The 27,339-nt window shown below is 50.1% G+C and overlaps 1 protein-coding gene across 1 annotated transcript in view; it reads right to left on the reverse strand.

The window, feature by feature from the left end:
• Positions 1-2,481: 2,481 nt before the first annotated feature.
• Positions 2,482-27,339, reverse strand: part of LOC143295231 (tyrosine-protein kinase transmembrane receptor Ror2-like) — a 170,756-nt gene continuing 145,898 nt past the window's right edge. The window contains exons 6-9 of the mRNA XM_076606809.1: positions 25,214-25,549; positions 10,287-10,489; positions 6,872-7,114; positions 2,482-5,387 (exon numbers count right to left, since the gene is read on the reverse strand). Coding sequence (XP_076462924.1) covers positions 4,099-5,387; positions 6,872-7,114; positions 10,287-10,489; positions 25,214-25,549 — 2,071 coding nt within the window. The 3' untranslated portion in view covers positions 2,482-4,098. The remainder of the gene's footprint in view (positions 5,388-6,871; positions 7,115-10,286; positions 10,490-25,213; positions 25,550-27,339) is intronic.

Consider the following 27,339-nt stretch of genomic DNA (forward strand, 5'->3'; position numbering starts at 1 on the left):
AGATCTCGAGTGGCCTAGCCTTCAGGACAGGAAATGGACAGCACACCTTGCAGTGTTCTACAAAATCCACCACAACCTGGTCCACACTGACCACATGAAGAGCTAGATAGTTCTCGCTCCACCACAATAGTGACGTGGTCATAGCCAGCAATTCAAGCTCCCAGTGTTGAACCCAGTACCTGCAGATCTCGTTCCCCCCAAGGACCATCAGGGATTGGGGCTGTCTACCTCAAAATGCAGTGGAGACCAAGACCATCGACACTTTCGAGCCAAGGGCCTCCAAGCTTCAACAGGGCAACAAGCTTTTCTGTTTTTCCCTCTGGCTGAACTGGGAATGCGTAACGGCATGGTGGCATTTGTTTGATTTGTTCTTGTTGTTTTCTGCCAGACTCCACCGTTTTGGGTGACAGAATAATCAGAATGATGACTGTGGTCGCCAAAGAGGAGGAAGAAGAAAAAGAGGGAGGTAATCATTTTTTGTCCAGGTTTTGCTTTCATTTATCAGTTCCCTCCCTTCTATCCCTTGACACTTGCCTGAGGAGCCATGACGCCCATCATAATAATGAGTGTGTAATTCTCCCCTCCCCCACTCATGGAGGCATCATTACACTGGAATATGTGCCAAATGTAACCGTACAATGATCTCAATTTAATTCATTATTTTTGTGTGTGTGAAAGCACAGGATACACATCCACTATTCAGAATAAATGAATATACTTTGCTATAAACTGGCTGATGTAAAACATCGTAGAACACTGGCATGAGCATGCGCACGCGTGCACACACACATATATCATATTCTGCTTTTACATGCACATTTATGTACAGAAAAACTCTATGAAAAGCCAGCAAACAATAACCCTCTAAAAGAATTTGTACAAATTTTATCTAACACTTGCAGAGAAAAACAAACACCAAAACAACACCCCTCCACCCCTACCCCCCACTAAACTCCCCCCCCCCAAAAAAAAACCAAACACAACCTCCCAAAAACAACAACCACAACCACCTTCAAATCAACAAACAATAACCATCAAACCACATGCGCTGTGCTGAACGTCAGAGAACTACCTTCTTTTGGTGATATTGCTTCATAAAACATAGAAAAATAACTTTCTGTAAGTAACCGAACAATAATACTTTACTTTTCAGAATAGACTGAACCCTAAATAAGATGAATGAACAAATGAAAAAAAAAAAAAAAAAATCCAATGGAATAAATCAAAATCCAGCAATAAAAATAGCTCAGGGATGCAATGTACTAATGGCAAGAAACAACAGCACTGAAGGTTTTGCCCCCCTACCTGTCTTCCTCACACCTGAGTGTACTTCTGTACACACACACACACACACACAATTGAAACATGGACATATCGATTTTGGGGGTAAAAATTCCAAACCACAGAATGAAAGCAGGCACACACACACACACACACACACAGAGCAATAGTAAAAATGAATGGTTTGTGAAGAATCAATAGCATCTAAGCATTTTGAAACAACAAAGATAAATTTATAAAAGATGCAGCTGAAATACAATGAATGACCTCGAAACACAAAGAATGTTATACAAATAAAAGAGTTGGGGGGGGGGGGGGGGGGGACAGAGAAAAGTACAGGGACAGGACAGTGTATGCTGCATAGTATAAAAAAAAAAAGAAATAAAGTCAAAAGGTCCCACAGCCTTGTAACGCCACCGGGGAAATGAATTCACATTCACTGTTTTAACCTTACCTGACTGAAGTCAGGAACCCATTCACACCTGGGTGCAGTGAGGAAAATGGGAGTAAAGAGCCTTTCCCAAGGACACAGCACCATGCTGGAGTAAAGAGCCTTTCCCAAGGACACAGCACCATGCCGGAGTAAAGAGCCTTTCCCAAGGACACAGCACCATGCTGGAGTAAAGAGCCTTTCCCAAGGACATGGCACCATGCCAGAGTAAAGAGCCTTTCCCAAGGACACAGCACCATGCTGGAGTAAAGAGCCTTTCCCAAGGACATGGCACCATGCCAGAGTAAAGAGCCTTTCCCAAGGACACAGCACCACGCCAGAGTAAAGAGCCTTTCCCAAGGACACGGCACCACGCCAGAGTAAAGGGCCTTTCCCAAGGACACGGCACCACGCCAGAGTAAAGAGCCTTTCCCAAGGACACGGCACCATGCCAGAGTAAAGAGCCTTTCCCAAGGACACGGCACCATGCTGGAGTAAAGAGCCTTTCCCAAGGACACGGCACTATGCCAGAGTAAAGGGCCTTTCCCAAGGACACGGCACCATGCCAGAGTAAAGAACCTTTCTCAAGGACACGGCACCATGCCGGAGTAAAGAACCTTTCCCAAGGACACAGCACCATGCCAGAGCAAAGAGCCTTTCCCAAGGACACGGCACCACGCCGGAGTAAAGAGCCTTTCCCAAGGACACGGCACCATGACGGAGTAAAGAGCCTTTCCCAAGGACACGGCACCATGCTGGAGTAAAGAGCCTTTCCCAAGGACACGGCACCATGCCGGAGTAAAGAGCCTTTCCCAAGGACACGGCACCATGCCGGAGTAAAGAGCCTTTCCCAAGGACACGGCACCATGCTGAGTTAAGGAGCCTTTCCCAAGGACACGGCACCATGCTGAGTTAAAGAGCCTTTCCCAAGGACACGGCACCATGCTGAGTTAAGGAGCCTTTCCCAAGGACACGGCACCATGCTGAGTTAAAGAGCCTTTCCCAAGGACACGGCACCATGCTGAGTTAAAGAGCCTTTCCCAAGGACACGGCACCATGCTGAGTTAAGGAGCCTTTCCCAAGGACACGGCACCATGCTGAGTTAAAGAGCCTTTCCCAAAGATACATCACCATGCGGAAGTGGGGCCTCGAACACTGATCACTGGTGAACACGTGTCACAAGTCTGACCGATCCTGCCATGGCACTTCCATAATGCATGAGAGGGGGAGATGACAAGGCAGACTCACTAATACAGTTAAAACACAGAAACAAACATGCACAATCCTTAGTCATTTTGGTCTTTCGGTCAGATTTTTTTTTACATGTTAAAGAACAGACTTTATCTGGGCAGGGAAGAAGTTGACTTCTTCTTAATCCTTCCCCATTCCTCTAAGACACTTCCTTCTCAGCAGGTGTGATGGTGGTGAGGTAAAAGAAAAGATTCCTGAAGATGTGAGAAATATTTACTGAAGTATACTCGTCAACATTTCATATAAAACAGGTCATAATGACACTGGAAAATATACAAAAAACAACCTTACGCTATCTGGACTTATTATACAAATGATCTACAAATCAAACTTGGTAAAAAATGACATACACGTACGCAAGATATGTGCATTTTTGTCAAGAGAATGAAAGTCATGTGGAAGGAAAAGGTAATGTGCATTCACCACAACACAAAGATCCGACTAAAACAAATCATCCCACCAGATTTGACAGGAAAAGAATTCGGAATTGTTCACCTATGCACTCAAGCTTGCCCATTGCACCTCACACCTCCAACACTCACAACATTTTCACACACATCCTGCATGGTGTATTTTCTGTCACACCACTTCTTATGACTTGACCTCATTTCTCTCAAACTTGGCTAACATGGTCTGTGGAGTCTTCTGGTCACACACCTTTTGACCGACACCATTTCATTGAGGACCGGGCCCTGCCTTTCTGCACCAGCCCCGGACACAGTGACAATGAAATCACTGCCCTGATGGCCATCAGAGGCTATGGGACCTCAAACTTTTTTAACGTTCTTTTCAAACGTGGCGTACGTGTTCCCTAAACGTCTTGTCACACCACATTTAACTTGGCCTCATTCTTCTCTAACATGGGGTACATGTTGTCTAATGTCTTGGCACACCACTTCTTTTAACATTGACCTAGTTGTTTTCAAACGTGGGGTACGTCTGATGTCACACAACTTCCTTTAACTTGACCTGGTTCTTTTCAAACGTGGGGTATGTCTGATGTCACACCACTTCCTTTAACTTGACCTAGTTCTTTTCAAATGTGGTGTACATGTTGTCTAGGGTCTTGTCACACCACTTAATTTAATGTGGCCTAGTTCTTTTCAAACGTGTGGTATATGTAGTCTAATGTCTTGTCACACCACTTCCTTTAACTTGACCTCGTTGTTCTCGAGCTTGGCGTACAAGTTCTCCAGCGTGTTGTGCAGGGTGTGGAAGGCGGGGCGGGAGGTAGGGCGGCGGTGCCAGCACTGCTTCATCAGGTCGTACACCTGCTGTGGAGTCCTGTCTGGCTGGGCCAGCACCTTGCCCTCCTTGAGGTACCGCACCACCTCCTCGTGAGTCAGTCCGTAGTAGGGCTGCAGGGCGAAGGCGAAGATCTCCCAAAGCACCACCCCGAAGGACCAGACGTCGGACTGCGTGGAGAACTTGTTGTAGAGGATGGCCTCCAGCGGCATCCAGCGGATGGGCACGGCGTCCTGCTCACTGCCCCGGTAGTAGTCCACGCTGTGCACGCTGCGTGCCAGGCCAAAGTCGGAGATCTTGACCACCAGGTGGTGCCCCACTAGACAGTTGCGCGTGGCCAGGTCGCGGTGCACGTAGCCCCTGTGGGCCAGGTAGGCCATGCCACCCGCCACCTGCCCCGCGATGTACACCTGTTCGCTCGTGCTCAGTCTGGCTGGGGACTCCTCCCCTCCCCCCTCCTCCCTCCCTGCCTCTTCCTCCTCCTCCTCCTCCACCTCCACCCGCAGTCCGTCCTCCAGGTCCACAGTATGGTCACGTGACCGGGGAATTCGCAGGCTAAACTGCTCGGGGCTGCACAGCCTGAGGAACTCGTTGAGGTCTCCTTTGCTCATGAACTCGAACAGCAGACACATGGGCTTGCCCACAGCACACACCCCTAACAAGCGCACGATGTTGGGGTGGTCAAAGTCGGCCATGAGGGACGCTTCCCGCTCAAAGTCCAGCTGCAGGTCCTCTGAAGCGTCCTCCTTCAGCATCTTGACAGCGATCAGTGTGGACTCCCCAGCCTTGATCCGCCCGCTGCCCGAGTTGGAGCCCGCCACCTTGGCTTTGAAGACACGGCCGAAGGCCCCCTGGCCGATATCACGCAGAAACACGATGTTATTTCTGGGGAACTCGTAGCCTTCCAGTTTGGGGTTCAGCTTCCCCGTCCTGACCTGGTGGTAGGCAGCATTGTCTGGCAGCTGAGCTATGGCGGCATCCACGTCGTCCTTGGCAGCAGCTTTGTAACCATGGTGACTGCCGCGACGCCGACGGAGGATGTTGAGGAGGAGAGCGATGGAGAGGCTGATGATGATGATACCCACAGCAGACACCACGGATATGATGATGATGGCCACCAGTGTGACTTTGGGCGACTCCTCCAGCTGAGTGGAGTCAGCCAGTGTGCTGTTGTCTGCCCCTGAAACACGCCACAACTTGCTTTGATAATCACCAAAAGGTGGTGCAGATTTCCCCCTAAAAATGTTAGTTCCTGAGTAGCACTGATTCTACAGTTTCGGAAATTATCGGAAAATCCTTAGATGGATCATGAAAATTCAGAAATGGAAGCATCAGCAGAACTTAATCAGTATGAACATCAGGACTATTGGATTTTGTTTGTAACGACCACATCCTTTCAACAACGTGCTTTACATACAGAACTGTCTCCTGCAAAACAGATATGAACTCCTTTGTGGGCAATGTATGAAATGGTCTGAATGTGTTTGTCTTCAAACTGAAATACAAGAGACAAACGAGGTCTGCAAAACAACATCCCCCCTCTTGCGATGTGGTTGGAAAACACGTGGTGACCTGTGAAGAATAGGAAGGGATCCGTTTTGACCCTAGACACTGAGGAATGGTGAGTGATGTCACACTGTGTAAAATGGGTCACAGACCAACACTCACCACACTTGGGCACGTCACACCACACTTGGGCACGTCACAGACTGACACTCACCACACTTGGGCACGTCACAGACCGACACTCACCACACTTGGGCACGTCACAGACTGACACTCACCACACCAAAGCACGTCACAGACTGACACTCACCACACCAAAGCATGTCACAGACTGACACTCACCACACTTGGGCACGTCACAGACTGACACTCACCACACTAAAGCATGTCACAGACTGACACTCACCACACTTGGGCACGTCACAGACTGACACTCACCACACTTGGGCACGTCACAGACCGACACTCACCACACTTGGGCACGTCGCAGACTGACACTCACCACACCTGGGCACGTCACAGACTGACACTCATCACACTTGGGCACGTCACAGACTGACACTCATCACACTTGGGCACGTCACAGACTGACACCACACCTGGGCATGTCACAGAGTGACACTCACCACACCTGGGCACGTCACAGACCGACACTCACCACACTTGGGCATGTCACATACCAACACTCACCACACTTGGGCATGTCACAGACTGACACTCACCACACTTGGACACGTCACAGACCGACACTCACCACACATGGGCATGCCACAGACTGACACTCACCACACCTGGGCACGCTGCAGACTGACACTCACCACACTTGGGCACGTCACACCACACTTGGGTATGTCACAGAGTGACACTCACCACACTTGGGCACGTCACAGACCGACACTCACCACACTTGGGCACGTCGCAGACTGACACTCACCACACTTGGGCACGTCGCAGACTGACACTCACCACACTTGGGCACGTCGCAGACCGACACTCACCACACTTGGGCACGTCACAGACCGACACTCACCACACTTGGGCACGTCACAGACCGACACTCACCACACTTGGGCACGTCGCAGACCGACACTCACCACACTTGGGCACGTCACAGACCGACACTCACCACACTTGGGCACGTCGCAGACCGACACTCACCACACTTGGGCACGTCGCAGAACTCCCATCGTTTCTCCAGCAGGGTTGTGTAGCACCAGGGCCTGTCCTCCTCAGAGCCCGGGTTGCGGCAGAAGTTCTCGGCGCCCCTCAGCTCAGGGAAGACCAAGGGCGACCGCTCGTGCTGCTGGGGGTAGTTGGCCGTCCACGCCTGACAGGCCAGGCCGGAGCTGGTCACGTTGACCGTGCCGTTGTACCACTGACCAGTCCCCACGTAGCACTTGTCTGTGTTGGGGGAACAGTATGGTCAGGTTTGGGGAGGTGGGGGGTGGCGGGTGGGGAGGGGTGAAAGTGGGGGGGGGGGGGACACAATGGCATGGTCAGTTTGGTGAGTGTGGGTGGGCGGGCGGGGGGTGAGGGTTAACAGTATGGTGTGTGTGGGAATAACGGCATGGTCTGGTTGGTGTGTGTGTGTGTGTGTGGGGGGGGGGGGATCAACAGTATGGTGTGTGCGAGAATAACGGCATGGTCTGGTTGATGTGTGTGTGTGTGGGGGGAGGGGGTAGGAGGGGGGGGGGTCAACATTTTGGTGATGGTGTGTGTGGGAACAACGACATGGTCAGGTTGGTGTGTGTGTGTGTGTGTGTGTTTGGGGGGGGGGGGGGGTACAACAGTATGGTGATGGTGTGTGTGGGAACAACGACATGGTCAGGTTGGTGTGTGTGTGTGTGTGTGTGGGGGGGGGGGGGGTACAACAGTATGGTGATGGTGTGTGTGGGAACAACGACATGGTCAGGTTGGTGTGTGTGTGTGTGTGTGGGGGGGGGGGGGGGGGGTACAACAGTATGGTGATGGTGTGTGTGGGAACAACGACATGGTCAGGTTGGTGTGTGTGTGTGTGTGGGGGGGGGGGGGGGGGGGGGGACAACAGTATGGTCATGGTGTGTGTGGGAACAACGACATGGTCAGGTTGGTGTGTGTGTGTGTGTGTGTGTGGGGGGGGGGGGGGACAACAGTATGGTGATGGTGTGTGTGGGAACAACGACATGGTCAGGTTGGTGTGTGTGTGTGTGTGTGTGTTTGGGGGGGGGGAGGTACAACAGTATGGTGATGGTGTGTGTGGGAACAACGACATGGTCAGGTTGGTGTGTGTGTGGGGGGGGGGGGGGTACAACAGTATGGTGATGGTGTGTGTGGGAACAACGACATGGTCAGGTTGGTGTGTGTGTGTGGGGGGGGGAGGGGGGCGGGGGGGGGGGGGGGTACAACAGTATGGTGATGGTGTGTGTGGGAACAACGACATGGTCAGGTTGGTGTGTGTGTGGGGGGGGGGGGGAGGGGGGCGGGGGGGGGGGGGTACAACAGTATGGTGATGGTGTGTGTGGGAACAACGACATGGTCAGGTTGGTGTGTGTGTGTGTGTGTGTGGGTGGGGAGGGGGGGGTACAACAGTATGGTGATGGTGTGTGTGGGAACAACGACATGGTCAGGTTGGTGTGTGTGTGTGTGTGTGTTTGGGGGGGGGGGGGACAACAGTATGGTCATGGTGTGTGTGGGAACAATGACATAGTCAGGTTGGTGTGTGTGTGTGTGTGTGGGGGGGGGGGGTACAACAGTATGGTGATGGTGTGTGTGGGAACAACGACATGGTCAGGTTGGTGTGTGTGTGTGTGTGTGGGGGGGGGGGGGACAACAGTATGGTCATGGTGTGTGTGGGAACAACGACATGGTCAGGTTGGTGTGTGTGTGTGTGTGTGTGTGTGTGGGTGGGGGGGGGGGGGTACAACAGTATGGTGATGGTGTGTGTGGGAACAACGACATGGTCAGGTTGGTGTGTGTGTGTGTGTGTGTGTGTGGGTGGGAGGGGGGGGGTACAACAGTATGGTGATGGTGTGTGTGGGAACAACGACATGGTCAGGTTGGTGTGTGTGTGTGTGTGGGGGGGGGGGGGGGTACAACAGTATGGTGATGGTGTGTGTGGGAACAACGACATGGTCAGGTTGGTGTGTGTGTGTGTGTGTGGGGGGGGGGGGGGGGTACAACAGTATGGTGATGGTGTGTGTGGGAACAACGACATGGTCAGGTTGGTGTGTGTGTGTGTGGGGGGGGGGGGGGGGTACAACAGTATGGTGATGGTGTGTGTGGGAACAACGACATGGTCAGGTTGGTGTGTGTGTGTGTGTGTGGGGGGGGGGTACAACAGTATGGTGATGGTGTGTGTGGGAACAACGACATGGTCAGGTTGGTGTGTGTGTGTGTGTGTGTGGGGGGGGGGGGTACAACAGTATGGTGATGGTGTGTGTGGGAACAACGACATGGTGAGGTTGGTGTGTGTGTGTGTGTGTGTGTGGGGGGGGGGGGGGGTACAACAGTATGGTGATGGTGTGTGTCGGAACAACGACATGGTCAGGTTGGTGTGTGTGTGTGTGTGTGTGTGGGGGGGGGGGTACAACAGTATGGTGATGGTGTGTGTGGGAACAACGACATGGTCAGGTTGGTGTGTGTGTGTGGGGGGGGGGGGGGGGGTACAACAGTATGGTGATGGTGTGTGTCGGAACAACGACATGGTCAGGTTGGTGTGTGTGTGGAGGGGGGGGGGACAACAATATGGTGTGTGTGAGAACAACGGCATGGGCTGGTTGGTGTGTGTGTGTGTGGGGGGGGGGTGGGGGTGGGGATGGGGGGGGGGTTCAACAGTATGGTGTGTGTGAGAATAACGGTATGGTCAGTTTGTGTGTGCGCGTAAAAATGGAAAAAAAAGATGTACTTTGTGATTGGGTGATAGCACATTCGCTGAAAACAATGTTTTCATACAGAAGAGAAAATTATGAACGTTCCTTTTAAACACTCACACACGCGCAGACACACACACACACACACACACACACACACACACACACACACATACGCACGCGCGTGCACATACATGTACACATAAATAAACAAAAACAGATCTGACAAGTATTCAGTCAATAATGTGTTGAAGAGTTTCTCACACAGACACAAGATAAAGGAAGACAACAGCTCAAAACGGACAGGCCTGAGATAGTCAAAGAGATGCCCTGCTAAATACCAGGAACAGGGAGTCATGGAGAGAACTGGTTGCCACGTCATCAGTGTTGCCCCTTCCGTCCTGAGAATACGGGACAGAAGAAGAAGAAGAAGAAGGAGGAAGAGGAGGAGGAGGATGAAGAGGAGGAGGAGGAGTTGAAAGAATTTTTTAAATGTCCGTGATTCCGACAAACCTGTGATGTCCTTAAGAAGGAGGAGGAGGAGGAGGAAGAGGAGGAGTAGAGAAAATTTCTCAAATGTCCGTGGTTCCAACAAAGGAGGAGAAGTAGGGGAGAAGGAGGAGGAGCAGAAGGAGGAGGAGCAGAAGGAGGGGGAGGAGGAGGAGGAGGAGGAGGAGGAGGAGGAGAAAGAATTTCTCAAATGAACGTCCGTGCTTCCTACCGACCTGTGACGTCCTGTGGGGTGGCCTCAGCGTGCACGTCAGCCTGTGTGCAGATGTGTCCCGGCTCCCACACACTGGGCAGGGCCTCGCAGTCAGGCAGCCTGAAGTGGCCCCGCTTCTTGAAGAACACCTTTTGCTTCTTCTTCTCCTCCACCTCCACCCACTGCCGGAAACAGAAGAGGTCCTGCACGGCCAGACAGCTCTCCCTGCAGAGAGCACCACACGTCAGGACATTCAGTGGAGAGAGCACCACACGTCAGGACATTCAGTGGAGAAAGCACCACACGTCAGGACATTCAGTAGAGAGCACCACACGTCAGGACATTCAGTGGAGAGAGCACCACACGTCAGGACATTCAGTAGAGAGCACCACACGTCAGGACATTCAGTGGAGAGAGCATCACACGTCAGGACATTCAGTGGAGAGAGCACCACACGTCAGGACATTCAGTGGAGAGAGCATCACACGTCAGGACATTCAGTAGAGAGAGCATCACAAGTCAGGACATTCAGTGGAGAGAGCATCACACGTCAGGACATTCAGTAGAGAGCACCACACGTCAGGACATTCAGTAGAGAGCACCATACGTCAGGACATTCAGTGGAGAGAGCACCACACGTCAGGACATTCAGTAGAAAGCACCACACGTCAGGACATTCAGTAGAAAGCACCATACGTCAGGACATTCAGTAGAAAGCACCATACGTCAGGACATTCAGTGGAGAGAGCACCACACGTCAGGACATTCAGTAGAAAGCACCATACGTCAGGACATTCAGTAGAGAGCACCACACGTCAGGACATTCATTAGAGAGAGCATCACACGTCAGGACATTCAGTGGAGAGAGCATCACAAGTCAGGACATTCAGTGGAGAGAGCACCACACGTCAGGACATTCAGTAGAGAGCACCATACGTCAGGACATTCAGTAGAAAGCACCATACGTCAGGACATTCAGTGGAGAAAACACCACACGTTAGGACATTCAGTAGAAAGCACCGCACGTCAGGACATTCAGTGGAGAGAGCACCACACGTCAGGACATTCAGTGGAGAGAGCACCACACGTCAGGACATTCAGTAGAGAACAACACACGTCATGACATTCAGTGGAGAGAGCACCACCCGTCAGGACATTCAGTAGAAAGCACCACACGTCAGGACATTCAGTGGAGAAAGCACCACACGTCAGGACATTCAGTGGAGAGAGCACCATACGTCAGGACATTCAGTAGAGAGCACCACACGTCAGGACATTCAGTAGAGAGCACCATACGTCAGGACATTCAGTAGAGAGCACCACACGTGAGGACATTCAGTGGAGAGAGCACCACACGTCAGGACATTCAGTAGAGAAAGCACCAGACGTCAGGACATTCAGTTGAGAAAGCACCACACGTCAGGACATTCAGTGGAGAGAGCACCACACGTCAGGACATTCAGTGGAGGTGCACCACACGTCAGGACATTCAGTGAAGAGAGCACCACACGTCAGGACATTCAGTGGAGAGAGCAACACATGTCAGGACATTCAGTGGAGAGAGCACCACACGTCAGGACATTCAGTGGAGAGAGCACCACACGTCAGGACATTCAGTAGAGAAAGCACCAGACGTCAGGACATTCAGTTGAGAAAGCACCACACGTCAGGACATTCAGTGGAGAGAGCACCACACGTCAGGACATTCAGTGGAGAGAGCACCACACGTCAGGACATTCAGTGGAGAGAGCACCACACGTCAGGACATTCAGTGGAGGTGCACCACACGTCAGGACATTCAGTGAAGAGAGCACCACACGTCAGGATATTCAGTGGAGAGAGCAACACATGTCAGGACATTCAGTGGAGAGAGCACCACACGTCAGGACATTCAGTGGAGGTGCACCACACGTCAGGACACGTGGAGAGAGCACCACACGTCAGGACATTCAGTGGAGAGAGCACCACACGTCGGGACATTCAGTGGAGAGAGCAACACACGTCAGGACATTCAGTGGAGAGAGCACCATACGTCAGGACATTCAGGAGAGAGCACCACACGTCAGGACATTCAGTGGAGGTGCACCACACGTGAGGACATTCAGTGGAGAGAGCACCACACGTCAGGACATTCAGTGGAGAGAGCACCACACGTCAGGACATTCAGTGGAGAGAGCACCACACGTCAGGACATTCAGTGGAGGTGCACCACACGTCAGGACATTCAGTAGAGAGCACCATACGTCAGGACATTCAGTAGAGAGCACCACACGTGAGGACATTCAGTGGAGAGAGCACCACACGTCAGGACATTCAGTAGAGAAAGCACCAGACGTCAGGACATTCAGTTGAGAAAGCACCACACGTCAGGACATTCAGTGGAGAGAGCACCACACGTCAGGACATTCAGTGGAGGTGCACCACACGTCAGGACATTCAGTGAAGAGAGCACCACACGTCAGGACATTCAGTGGAGAGAGCAACACACGTCAGGACATTCAGTGGAGAGAGCACCATACGTCAGGACATTCAGTAGAGAACAACACACGTCATGACATTCAGTGGAGAGAGCACCACCCGTCAGGACATTCAGTAGAAAGCACCACACGTCAGGACATTCAGTGGAGAAAGCACCACACGTCAGGACATTCAGTGGAGAGAGCACCATACGTCAGGACATTCAGTAGAGAGCACCACACGTCAGGACATTCAGTAGAGAGCACCATACGTCAGGACATTCAGTAGAGAGCACCACACGTGAGGACATTCAGTGGAGAGAGCACCACACGTCAGGACATTCAGTAGAGAAAGCACCAGACGTCAGGACATTCAGTTGAGAAAGCACCACACGTCAGGACATTCAGTGGAGAGAGCACCACACGTCAGGACATTCAGTGGAGGTGCACCACACGTCAGGACATTCAGTGAAGAGAGCACCACACGTCAGGACATTCAGTGGAGAGAGCAACACATGTCAGGACATTCAGTGGAGAGAGCACCACACGTCAGGACATTCAGTGGAGAGAGCACCACACGTCAGGACATTCAGTAGAGAAAGCACCAGACGTCAGGACATTCAGTTGAGAAAGCACCACACGTCAGGACATTCAGTGGAGAGAGCACCACACGTCAGGACATTCAGTGGAGAGAGCACCACACGTCAGGACATTCAGTGGAGAGAGCACCACACGTCAGGACATTCAGTGGAGGTGCACCACACGTCAGGACATTCAGTGAAGAGAGCACCACACGTCAGGATATTCAGTGGAGAGAGCAACACATGTCAGGACATTCAGTGGAGAGAGCACCACACGTCAGGACATTCAGTGGAGGTGCACCACACGTCAGGACACGTGGAGAGAGCACCACACGTCAGGACATTCAGTGGAGAGAGCACCACACGTCGGGACATTCAGTGGAGAGAGCAACACACGTCAGGACATTCAGTGGAGAGAGCACCATACGTCAGGACATTCAGTAGAGAGCATCACACGTCAGGACATTCAGTGGAGAGCACCACACGTCAGGACATTCAGTGGAGAGAGCACCACACGTCAGGACATTCAGTGGAGAGAGCACCACACGTCAGGACATTCAGTGGAGAGAGCACCACACGTCAGGACATTCAGTGGAGGTGCACCACACGTCAGGACACGTGGTAAGAGCAACACACGTCAGGACATCTATTATCGGACCAATGGGAGCACTCACAGTCTGTCAGTCTATTACCTGACCAATGGGAGCACTCACAGTTCTGTCAGTCTATTACCTGACCAATGGGAGCACTCACAGTTCTGTCAGTCTATCATCGGACCAATGGGAGCACTCACAGTTCTGTCAGTCTATTATCGGACCAATGGGAGTGCAATGGTCACACAGTTCTGTGTTGTACACCTAAGCGACACACCTTCAACGCTGCACTTCTATTTCCTGATCTACCGTACACGTGCAGTATACACTATGACATACTGCGTCAAACCAAAATGGACGTGGATGCCATCACCACAGCCACACTGATCAAATATCAAACAAAAAACACACAACAAGTGACAACAAGCACAAAGAAAACAGTGGTGTGATTCTTCAGAAGGTTGTTTCGGAAACAAGGCATAGAACAGAAAATGTAAAAGATATCTTTACCACATGGCATGTTGAAGTAAATCACACAAACAAATTATGACCAGACGAAACATAACAACCACTGTGTTAAGGTTTAACTCTCTCCATACGAACGGAGAAAGAGACGACTTTAACAGCGTTTCACCCCAATTACCATCATCAAAATATTGCATGTAGAAGGCTCTTGTACTGAAGAGGTGAATGTTGACAAAGAATACCACAATTCTGACGACGGAAGCTAAAGGCTGGATCATTGAGACACCCACTGGACATCCGAGGGGTCTGTGTAGAAGAGAAGAGAGGACTGGCCGTACTGAGTGAATTAAAATATGGATTTATGGTTGTGTATATCCACCCACCCCGCCCCCAATCTTGCACAAAATGGTGACCAGCCAAAACATATGAGATGACAATATTGTTGAAGTTTGAAACATGGAGCATGGTAATTAGTTAGTGAATATCCCCTCCAATTCACCACCATAGCAACGGACGGAAACAAAAACATATCAACTCCACACAACAAATTTAAGACCATGCAGTCTACGGAGAAAAAATAAAACCAGTCAGTATTACTGCATCAAGAAAAAGTTGAGAGGAAAAAAACAGGCATCATCTGTTCAAAATTAAGGTTTTTTGGGAAAAAAAAAGTTGAAAGGTTGCCACATGGAAGGATGAAAGATCAGAGGAGCGTTCTTTGCTGTTTTGAAATGTCAAGTTTGATGTTTGGTACCCGGTCACAGGGGACCAATGTGTGTGAAACCAGGACAAAGGTAATGTCATCCACATGGCTCACGTCACATCCACACGGACAGCACGTGCACTGGCTTCCTCTTTTATATAGGAGAGAGAGAAATAGGGGGAAGGAGGGGGGAAGGTGAGGAGGGGGAAGGGAGGGAGACAAGGAGAGAGAGAGAGGGGGGGTGAGGAGGGGGAGGGAGGGAGACAAAGAGAGAGGGGGGGGGTGAGGAGGGGTAGGGAGGGAGACAAAGAGAGATTGAGAGAGAGAGAGGGGGGTGTGAGGTGGGGGAGGGAGGGAAGGAGACAAAGAGAGAGAGAGATGGGGTGAGGTGGGGGAGGGAGGGAGACAGAGAGAGAGAGAGATGGGGTGAGGAGGGGGAGGGAGGGAGACAAAGAGGGGGGGGGGGTTGTGAGGAGGGCGAGGGAGGGAGACAGAGAGAGGGGGGGTTGTGAGGAGGGGGAGGGAGGGAGACAGAGAGAGAGAGAGGGCGGTCAGGTGGGGGAAGGAGGGAGACAAAGAGAGAGGGTGAGGAGGAGGGAGGGAGGAAGAGAGAGAGAGGGTGAGGAGGGGGGAGGGAGGGAGACAGAGAGAGAGGGGTGAGGAGGGGGGAGGGAGGGAGACACAGAGAGAGAAGGTGAGGTGGGGGGAGGGAGGGAGACAGAGACAGAGAGAGAGGGTGAGGTGGGGGGAGGGAGGGAGACAGAGACAGAGAGAGAGGGTGAGGAGGGGGGAGGGAGGAAGACAGAGACAGAGAGAGAGGGTGAGGTGGGGGAGGGAGGGAGACACAGAGAGAGAGAGGGTGAGGTGGGGGGAGGGAGGGAGAGAGAGAGGGGGTTAAGGTGGAGGAGGGAGGGAGACAGAGAGAGAGAGAGAGGGTGAGGTGGGGGGAGGGAGGGAGACAGAGAGAGAGAGGGTGAGGTGGGGGGAGGGAGGGAGAGAGAGAGAGGGGGTTAAGGTGGAGGAGGGAGGGAGACAGAGAGAGAGAGAGAGAGAGGGTGAGGTGGGGGGAGGGAGGGAGACAGAGAGAGAGAGAGAGAGGGTGAGGTGGGGGGAGGGAGGGAGACAGAGAGAGAGAAGGTGAGGAGGGGGGAGGGAGGGAGACAGAGAGAGAGAGAGGGTGAGGTGGGGGGAGGGAGGGAGACAGAGACAGAGAGAGAGGGTGAGGATGGGGGAGGGAGGGAGACAGAGAGAGAAGGTGGGGAGGGGGGAGGGAGGGAGAGAGAGAGAGAGAGAGAGAGGGTGAGGTGGGGGAGGGAGGGAGACAGAGAGAGAAGGTGAGGAGGGGGGAGGGAGGGAGACACAGAGAGAGAGAGGGTGTGGTGGGGGGAGGGAGGGAGACAGAGACAGAGAGAGAGGATGAGGATGGGGGAGGGAGGGAGACAGAGACAGAGAGAGAGGGTGAGGTGGGGGGAGGGAGGGATACAGAGACAGAGAGAGAGGGTGAGGAGGGGGGAGGGAGGGAGACAGAGACAGAGAGAGAGGGTGAGGAGGGGGGAGGGAGGGAGACAGAGACAGAGAGAGAGGGTGAGGTGGGGGGAGGGAGGGAGAGAGAGAGGGGGTTGAGGTGGGGGGAGGGAGGGAGAGAGAGAGGGGGTTGAGGTGGAGGAGGGAGGGAGACAGAAAGAGAGGGTGAGGAGGGGGGAGGGAGGGCGACAGAGACAGAGAGAGAGAGAGAGTGAGGAGGGAGGGGAATGGAGAGGGAGACAAAGAGAGAGAGTGGGGGATGGAAGGAGGCAGAGAGAGAGAGAGAGAGAGAGAGAGAGAGAGAGAAAGTCGCACTATTATGTAAGGGAATTAACTCTTGTAATTACACAATATACTTGTAAAAAAAACAAAAACCAAAAAGAAAAACAAAAAAACAAAACAAACAACAACAAAAAAACAACAACAAACAAACACCCCACCCCCACCCCCCCAACAAAAAAACAGCAAAAAACCAACAAAAAACAAAGAAAAAAACATCACAGACATCGTGGTCCTTCACACGTCATCATTTTGACCACGAGAGTTATCGATCATTTTTTGACTGAGCAGAAAACAACAACAACACACACACACACACACACATTGAGAGAAATGAAACAGGAGCAAGCTATCAGATGGATGTAGAGACCATCGAGCTCCATCCTGTTCAGCGCAGTGGTAGACACGGACAACCTCCAAAGCGAGGTGGGATCACAGTACTGGCAGTAAGGGTAGAGTTGAGAAAAAAAAAAAAAAAAAAAAAAATCAGCAGATGTTGAACAGAAGCTGGAGGCTGGATGTACTGTAACAGGTGGAGGGGAAGGGTGTGTGTGGGAGGGGGGTGGCAGGGGGTGAGTGGGTAGGGTGGGTGGGGGTATGTGTGTGAGGGGATGGGGCAATGGTAGAAGTAATTGGTTGGATGTCGGAAAGAAAAAAAAAAAAAGGTAGCCTAAGGGAGTAGTGTGGGAACTAAAATAATCTGCACGGATGGTGGCCATGTGAATTTCTGAAGGTCTGACAAACACGCACTATAACCACAGTCTTATATTTGTTGTCTGAAACCGGTCTATTTAGATGTCCGTTCACCGTAACTCAATACACACTGCCGCGGTAACCTGTATGTGGTGCCGTCGTTCTCTGCTTGCAGTGTCTTTACTCAGCCGAGTGACGTAAAGTGTCCATGCAGTAAGCTTAGTCTTTGTCGTCAGCACTCGTTCTAAAACATTCCATGGGGGCCGGCAAAGTTCAGATTCTCATCCGTTACACTCAGCATCGAGATCTATTCAAGAGAAGATCAGTGTAAAGTTAATTTAGGCGTTCTGCACTCAGGCAGCAAAGTTCAGATCAGTTAAGGCCCCGAGGGAAAATACCGGAATAAGATAGAGATATGTAAAGATACACACACACACACACACACACAAAATTAATTAAATCTTCTTCTTCTTCTTCGTTCGTGGGCTGCAACTCCCGCGTTCACTCGTATGCACACGAGTGGGCTTTTACGTGTATGGCCGTTTTTACCCCCGCCACGAAGGCAGCCATATGCTGGGTATATTCTTGTTTCCATAACCCACCGAACGCTAACATGGATGACAGGATCTTTAACATGCGTATTTGATCTTCTGCGCGTTTTTTTTTTGTTGGTTTGTGTTGTTTTGCTGCAGAAAACAATTTTCCGCCAAAAGAAATTTCAGAGAACATACATAAAGAGAAGGGGGATTCAAAATATGTATTTTGCACACATGTAATTTGTGAACTTTACGTCTGACTGGGGTGAAGGGGGCAACACACACACACACACACACACACACACACACACACACACACACATATGTATATATATATATATATATATATATATATATATATATATATAATGAGAGAGAGAGAGAAAGAGAGAGAGAGAGAGAGAGAGAGAGAGAGAGAGAGAGAGAGAGAGAGAGAGAGAGAATTCGCACGCATTTGTGAAAAGTACGGAGAGAGAGAGAGAGAGAGAGAGAGAGAATTCGCACGCATTTGTGAAAAGTACGGAGATGGCAGTGGCAACTGGTTGCTGAAAATAATGGTATCCTTAAAGTTGGAGTATGTTAAAAGTTTATTTCATTTATTAACATATGGTTACTAAATGTTGTTCTGATCTTAACTGTCTTTATTTTGTGGGCCTATAATCATGATGCGCTTTCGGTTGTATCCTTTTGAAGGAGCATCAGTCTGTGTTACGTTTCACACACACACACGCAGACAGACAGACAGACACACACACACACACACATGCACGAACACCCCCCACCCCCTTCCCTCCCAGCCCCGAAATGTTACACCAACTGCTGTGGTTGCAAAACACGGGAAAACAAACGCAGACAAACAAAATAACGCTTTTTCTCATTTTGAGAATGTCTTTGCACATATGGTTAAGAAAAAAAGAAAGAAAAAAAGTACCGGTGTTGCAGCCTATGCATATCCCCGCTGGTTTTTAACCCCCGGGTGAAAATATTCTTCTTGTTCTTGTTCTCCTTCTTCTTCTTCTCCTCATTGTTGTTGTTGATGTTCTTGTTGTTAAAGCCCTGATAAAGTGCGAAAAACGTTTCTTTCGGGTGACAGTCCCGACTGCACTGAGGGAAAATGGATATGTCTTCCACTGAGGCCCCCGTCTTTTGAGCAGTGCACATTCCCATACATACATACATACATACATGACCCTGACGCCGTCAGTGCTGTGCTGGGTATGCCTGAAAAGGCCAAGTGAAGGAGAGGCTTTGTGTGAAAACATGTGCCAAGGAAATGTACATGATTTACATCTGACATTGTTCCCAGCCCTCTTCCTTTCCACTGGTTCCAGACAGCTGCCAATGGTTTTGGTGTTGTTGCGTTGTTGTTGTTGTTGCTTGTTATTTGACCCAGTTTTGATCCTTGAAGAGAGATAACGATCAACAGTTGGCTGCGTCGCATGGTTTCTGTGGGAATGCAGCGTGTGTGTGTGTGTGTGTGTGTGTGTGTGTGTGTGTGTGTGTGTGTGTGTGTGAAACGTCTGTATGATTGAACACTATTTATGAGCCATGTAAAACAAACGGGATAATGATCATGTTACACCTCTGCTGATTATGTTACACCTCTGCTGATCATGTTACACCTTTGCTGAATCGGTTACACTGGCTTCCAATTGAGTCCCGCATTCACTACAAGTTAGCAACACTCGCCTTCAAACATTTTGACAAGTCTCTTCCATTGTATCTCTCCTCTGTATTGGAAACATATGAACCGCACAGAACATTAAGATCCAGTTCTGAAAAGCTGCTTAAAGTTCCAAGGACTAATCTGAAATGCGCTGGAAATAGGTCTTTCAGAGCTTAGGTTCCCCAAGTGCGGAACTCTCTACCTTCATCTCTTAGAAATGCCTCTGATCAACATTCCTTTTAGTCAGATCTGAGAACTTACCTTTTCCGTAAGCAATTTTGTTCTGGGCGAAACGGTTAAACCAAGGTATGCCTGTTAAGAAGTATCTTTGTACCAGTATTTTTGTAGTCCTGTTTTAATGCATTGTGTATTTTATGTAGTTTTGGTCTTTGATGTGATGGCATTTTTTCTATCTGGTTATTTTTAATGGGCGTGTGTGTGTGTGTGTGTGTGTGTGTGTGTGTGTGTGTGTGTGTGTGTGTGTGTGTGTGTGTGCGCGCGCGCGTGTGCATGCGTGTGTGCATGTGTTTGTGAGGGTACAGTGTTCTGGTACGCGTGTGTAAGTATGTAGGCATGTTAGTTTGTCCGAACAGAATTCTATGTTAGAAAATAGCAAATATCTTAATGCTTGTGCAATTTTGTTTTCAATGCAGTTGATATTTAATGTCAGCGTGTGTGTGTGTGTGTCTGTGCGTCTGTGTGTGAGTGTGTGTGTCTGTAAGGGAGGGACATCTCTCTCTCTCTCTCTCTCTCTATATATATATATATATATGTGTGTGTGTGTGTGTTCTATGAAATGCATTTTGTTTTAATCTAAACCTTATTTACTTCATAGCTTTTATAATCTGATTCATCTCTTAAGTATGCTTTTTCATTCATATGAGCACACTGGATGTTTTCCATTGTCAGATAGCGGTTGATACGTTTTTTCAGGCATGTTTATAGTCAAATAGATGATGTAAGGTGCTTTGAGCAGCATTGGTGCTGGATATCGCGCCATAGAAAAACTATTTATTATTATTATTATTATTATTATTATTATCACGACAGCCACAGGGGTTTTGTTTTGTCTGGGTGTGTACGTTCAGCACAAGGCTGACGACGATGTTTTGTTTTGTCCGGGTGTGTACGTTCACACACCAGAGGAGACCCTGCACTGCTGCTGAGTCACTTTGGTGGTGTTCAGTGGTGTCTTTTCTGATTTAACGTACTTAGGACACCACCTACTAAGTCCCATACTGACGACAATAATGGCTTAGTCGCGGAGCCAGACTGAGTGAGCGTCCCCCCCACACACACACATCCCCCCCCCAAGCCCCCTCCAAGAGTGGAGAACGCCACCATGTCCCTCCGACAACAGTCTCCCATGGATCTGCTGACACCGAAGACCTTGACAGGACTCATCCCAAGCACGGAAATGGAGGGGTATCGAAACTGAGGTCACCATGACAGAGGGCCTGAAAGGCTACATACTCTGGGGGACATTTTTTCTTATTGATGATGAAGGTGGGGGATGTTGATGATTACGATGATTACAGTGTTGCTACAGAGGTCTATTCAGGTTTGGGACTGCATGACAAGGCTGTACTCTACACTTCCTGTCATAATGATATTCAAGCATTAACCAGGCCCGAGAGATACAGATGCTTACAGTATTGGTCATGATGATTCTAAACTGTGTGGTCCCACTCTTCCTATTTAAGCCCACAGCACACTCAACTCTGGGTAGGAGCCGGCCGTGGGCCGAAAAACCCACCTACGATGGGAATCGAACCCGCGTCATCCCAGCCATCAGTCCGCGACGCTAACCACTTCGCCACGGCGGGTGGTTAGAAAGATGATCTTGATAAATAAGAATGAAAGAATAGAAAAATGAAGGTTTTGTGGATTTTGTTTATTTGTTTTTTGTCTAATGGGCACCCGGGATTCGAACTAACGACCTTCAGAATGCGCGCGAACTCACTGAAACGAACGGCAGAGTCGCCGAAGCATACAGTGTTGACCTGAGCGATAGGGCAGTGTTTGTCTGTCTACAGTGTTAGTATGTCTACAGTGTTGACCTGAGCGATAAGGCAGTGTTAGTCTGTCTACAGTGTTGACCTGAGCGATAGGGCAGTGTTAGTCTGTCTACAGTGTTAGTATGTCTACAGTGTTAGTCTGTCTACAGTGGTGACCTGAGCGATAAGGCAGTGTTAGTCTGTCTACAGTGTTAGTCTGTCTACAGTGTTAGTCTGTCTACAGTGGTGACCTGAGCGATAAGGCAGTGTTAGTCTATCTACAGTGTAAGTCTGTCTACAGTGGTGACCTGAGCGATAGGGCAGTGTTAGTCTGTCTACAGTGTTGACCTGAGCGATAAGGCAGTGTTAGTCTGTCTACAGTGTTAGTCTGTCTACAGTATTGACCTGAGCGATAAGGCAGTGTTAGTCTGTCTACAGTGTTAGTCTGTCTACAGTGTTGACCTGAGCGATAAGGCAGTGTTAGTCTGTCTACAGTGTTAGTCTGTCTACAGTATTGACCTGAGCGATAAGGCAGTGTTAGTCTGTCTACAGTGTTAGTCTGTCTACAGTGTTGACCTGAGCGATAAGGCAGTGTTAGTCTGTCTACAGTGTTAGTCTGTCTACAGTGGTGACCTGAGCGATAAGGCAGTGTTAGTCTGTCTACAGTGTTAGTCTGTCTACAGTGTTAGTCTGTCTACAGTGTTGACCTGAGCGATAAGGCAGTGTTAGTCTGTCTACAGTGTTAGTATGTCTACAGTATTGACCTGAGCGATAAGGCAGTGTTAGTCTGTCTACAGTGTTAGTCTGTCTACAGTGTTTGTCTACAGTGTTAGTCTGTCTACAGTGTTAGTCTGTCTACAGTGTTTGTCTACAGTGTTAGTCTGTCTACAGTGTTAGTCTGTCTACAGTGTTAGTCTGTCTACAGTGTGTTAGTCTGTCTACAGTGTTAGTCTGTCTACAGTGTTAGTCTGTCTACAGTGTCTGTCTACAGTGTTAGTCTGTCTACAGTGTTAGTCTGTCTACAGTGTTGACCTGAGCGATAAGGCAGTGTTAGTCTGTCTACAGTGTTAGTCTGTCTACAGTGTTAGTCTGTCTACAGTGTTAGTCTGTCTACAGTGGTGACCTGAGCGATAAGGCAGTGTTAGTCTGTCTACAGTGTTAGTCTGTCTACAGTGTGTTAGTCTGTCTACAGTGTGTTAGTCTGTCTACAGTGTTAGTCTGTCTACAGTGTGTTAGTCTGTCTACAGTGTGTTAGTCTGTCTACAGTGGTGACCTGAACGATAAGGCAGTGTTAGTCTATCTACAGTGTTAGTCTATCTACAGTGTTAGTCTGTCTACAGTGTGTTAGTCTATCTACAGTGTTAGTCTGTCTACAGTATTGACCTGAGCGATAGGGCAGTGTTAGTCTGTCTACAGTATTAGTATGTCTACAGTGTTGACCTGAGCGATAAGGCAGTGTTAGTCTGTCTACAGTGGTGACCTGAGCGATAAGGCAGTGTTAGTCTGTCTACAGTGATAGTATGTCTACAGTATTGACCTGAGCGATAGGGCAGTGTTAGTCTGTCTACAGTGTTAGTCGGTCTACAGTGGTGACCTGAACAGTAAAGCAGTGATAGTCAGTCTGCCAGATCCTCCAGGCCAACACCGGAAGTTCGGCATCAAGGACTGGGATTGGGGGAAACCCCCTAGCCCCCACAACCCCCCACCCTCCCATCCCCACCCCCTTCCCCACCACACCACACCCCGTCAACTCCCTAAAACCACCTCCTCCTCCTCCTCCTCTCTCTCTCTCCTCCCACCCCCTCTCTCCATCCGCCCACTCACAAACTCTGTTTTCATTCTGCATCCGATTTCCAACATGGTGAAAGTAAAGTGCTGCTGCTCCACACATACACATGCGCTGGTGGCGGAGGCGATTACTGACAAGCCGACGGACCCCCACTGGCCTTACCTCCCTTGTATGCATTAACAGCAGGTGCCCCTGTATCCCAGCAGATGAACGAGAACCTGCTGTTCAAATAAAACAGGTGGGGGGAAAAGGGAGGCGAGCCTGCAGGCTGCACTGCTGACTGTACTGCCGTGAGAAGCTGATACAAATAGGATACATGTATGTATGTATGTATGTTTGAGATGGTGACTTTGTTCGGTGCCGGTGTTAAAGCATCCCTACTTTCATTCATACCCCTGGATTAAAAAAAAGAAAGAAAAGAAAAAAAAAAAAAAAAAAAAAAAGAAAGAAAGAAAGAAAGAAAGAAAGAAAGAAAGAGGTAAAACAATAACAAGAGCACAACTCCGACATTATTTCAGACTTGAAGACATCTAGTTAAACTTGACTCTTGGGGGTTGTGGGGGGGGGGGGGGGGGGGCGAGGTGGAGAAGACGTTGGGTTTTCAGTTCTGGTAACATATCCCGATGTGTGTGTGTGTGTGTGTGTGTGTGACAGAAAGAGAGAAAGGTAGAGGGATGTATGTGTGCGCAAGCGCGGTTTGTGAACGTATCGCTCCATCAAGTTCTAAATCGTCGGGATATTTTTAGAAAGAAAGAAAGAGAGTCAGACACCAGCAAAAAAAACCAAAAAAACCCCAAACCCCCCCCCCCCCCCCCCACCCCCCCCCCAAAAAAAAAAACAAAACAACAACAACAACAATAACAAACAAAAAAACAAAACGAAACGACATCTTCGTGTATTCCTAAGTTGCCTCCCCACTCCACACCCAGCACAGTCCTCCCTACCTGCAGGATCCCCCCCCCCTCTCCACTCCACACCCAGCACAGCCCTCCCTACCTGCAGCCCCCCCTCCCTCCCCACTCCACACCCAGCACAGTCCTCCCTACCTGCAGGATCCCCCCCTCCCTCCCCACTCCACACCCAGCACAGCCCTCCCTACCTGCAGCCCCCCCTCCCTCCCCACTCCACACCCAGCACAGCCCTCCCTACCTGCAGCCCCCCCTCCCTCCCCACTCCACACCCAGCACAGCCCTCCCTACCTGCAGGACCCCCCCTCCCTCCCTACTCCACACCCAGCACAGTCCTCCCTACCTGCAGCCCCCCCTCCCTCCCCACTCCACACCCAGCACAGTCCTCCCTACCTGCAGGACCCCCCCTCCCTCCCCACTCCACACCCAGCACAGTCCTCCCTACCTGCAGCCCCCCCTCCCTCCCCACTCCACACCCAGCACAGCCCTCCCTACCTGCAGCCCCCCCTCCCTCCCCACTCCACACCCAGCACAGTCCTCCCTACCTGCAGGATCCCCCCCTCCCTCCCCACTCCACACCCAGCACAGCCCTCCCTACCTGCAGCCCCCCCTCCCTCCCTACTCCACACAGCCTCCCTACCTGCAGCCCCCCCCCCTCCCTCCCCACTCCACACACACCCAGCACAGCCCTCCCTACCTGCAGGTCCCCCCCACCCCCTCCCTCCCCACTCCACACACACCCAGCACAGCCCTCCCTACCTGCAGATGGGTACGGGCATGACGTGCCCTGACACAGTGAAGCGGCAGTCGGGGAAGGCGTAGTGACACATCAGCTCCAGGGCGGGCCGGAGGCAGTACTCATCCACCCCGCCCCCCATCCCCGTGAACATGCCCGTGCCCCGCATCTCCTCCAGCAACGCCCGCACGATCTCCTCGTGCTCGCTCTCGTACACCTCTTCCTGGGCGTGGCTGGGGTCGTCGTGGGTGGGGAAGGCGGTGGGCGCGGAGCGAGCCGTGACATTGTGGTACACCATCTTCCCTCCCAGCTGATCCCGACACACCGAGCCGTTGTAAGGCTGGCACACCCCTCGCCATCTGAAACAACAACAACATCAGTACATCATGTTGCTTTGTAAGGCTGGCACACCCTCGCCATCTGAAACAACAACAACAACATCAGTACATCATGTTGCTTTGTAAAGCTGACACATCCTTCACCATCTGAAACAACATCACATCATTTTGCTTGTACCTCTGCCGATCGCACGCAAAAAGAGGGAATACCCTGACATGTAAGTTCTTAAAACCAGTTGAGGAGAACAATAAAAATGATGTCAAAAAGGTCAACAACGTCAGAAACGAAGACAAGTTCACCCACGCCGGGCTCAATTCGAGCAAAACTGAAATCAAGTTAAATCTGTGCGTGAGAGTTATAACACACAGTGAGAGTTATAACACACAGTGAGTGAAAGAATGTTCTCGTTGGAAAACAAACACATAAACAGATCGATAAACAAACAAAGAAACGAACAAATAAATAAATGAATAAATGAATGAATGAATGATTAAATAAATAAATAAATAAATAAATAATAACATTAGATAAAGAATTTGTGCCGTAACGTCTGTTCTATTAATCCAACGTACATAAGGAGGTTTGTATAATAAAATGTAATGATCTACAGTTTTTTTTTTTTTTTTTTTTTGCTGTTCTTTTCTGTTCATTTAACCATTTAACCATGCACGGTTATTACTATGTTAATCCCCGAAAACCACAGTATGGCTGCCTATAAAGTGCACGGAGTTGAAAAAGATAGTTCTCCACATGACAGCCAGGGCCACTGGAAGAATGCACAAGGTGAATGAACATCATGGAAACGGCGGCCCACAAACATCATGAGAACGACAGCCCACAAACATCATGAGAACGACAGCCCACAAACATCATGAGAACGACACAAACATCATGTGAACGACAGCCCACAAACATCATGAGAACGACAGCCCACAAACATCATGAGAACGACAGCCCACAAACATCATGAGAACGACAGCCCACAAACATCATGAGAACGACAGCCCACAAACATCATGAGAACGACAGCCCACAAACATGAACATCATGTGAACGACAGCCCACAAACATCATGTGAACGACAGCCCACAAACATGAACATCATGTGAACGAGTCCACAAACATCATGTGAACGACAGCCCACAAACATCATGTGAACGACAGCCCACAAACATCATGAGAACGACAGCCCACAAACATGAACATCATGTGAACGACAGCCCACAAACATCATGAGAACGACAGCCCACAAACATCATGAGAACGACAGCCCACAAACATGAACATCATGTGAACGACAGCCCACAAACATCATGGGAACGACAGCCCACAAACATCATGTGAACGACAGCCCACAAACATCATGTGAACGACAGCCCACAAACATCATGTGAACGACAGCCAACAAACATGAACATCATGTGAACGACAGCCCACAAACATCATGTGAACGACAGCCCACAAACATCATGTGAACGACAGCCCACAAATATCATGAGAACGACAGCCCACAAACATGAACATCATGTGAACGAGTCCACAAACATCATGAGAACGACAGCCCACAAACATCATGGGAACGACAGCCCTCAAACATCATGGGAACGACAGCCCACAAACATCATGACAACGACAGCCCACAAACATGAACATCATGTGAACGAGTCCACAAACATCATGAGAACGACAGCCCACAAACATCATGGGAACGACAGCCCACAAACATCATGGGAACGACAGCCCACAAACATCATGGGAACGACAGCCCACAAACATCATGGGAACGACAGCCCACAAACATGAACATCAT

This window comes from Babylonia areolata, chromosome 20, assembly GCF_041734735.1.
Source record: "Babylonia areolata isolate BAREFJ2019XMU chromosome 20, ASM4173473v1, whole genome shotgun sequence".
Taxonomy (NCBI): Eukaryota; Metazoa; Mollusca; class Gastropoda; order Neogastropoda; family Buccinidae; genus Babylonia; species Babylonia areolata.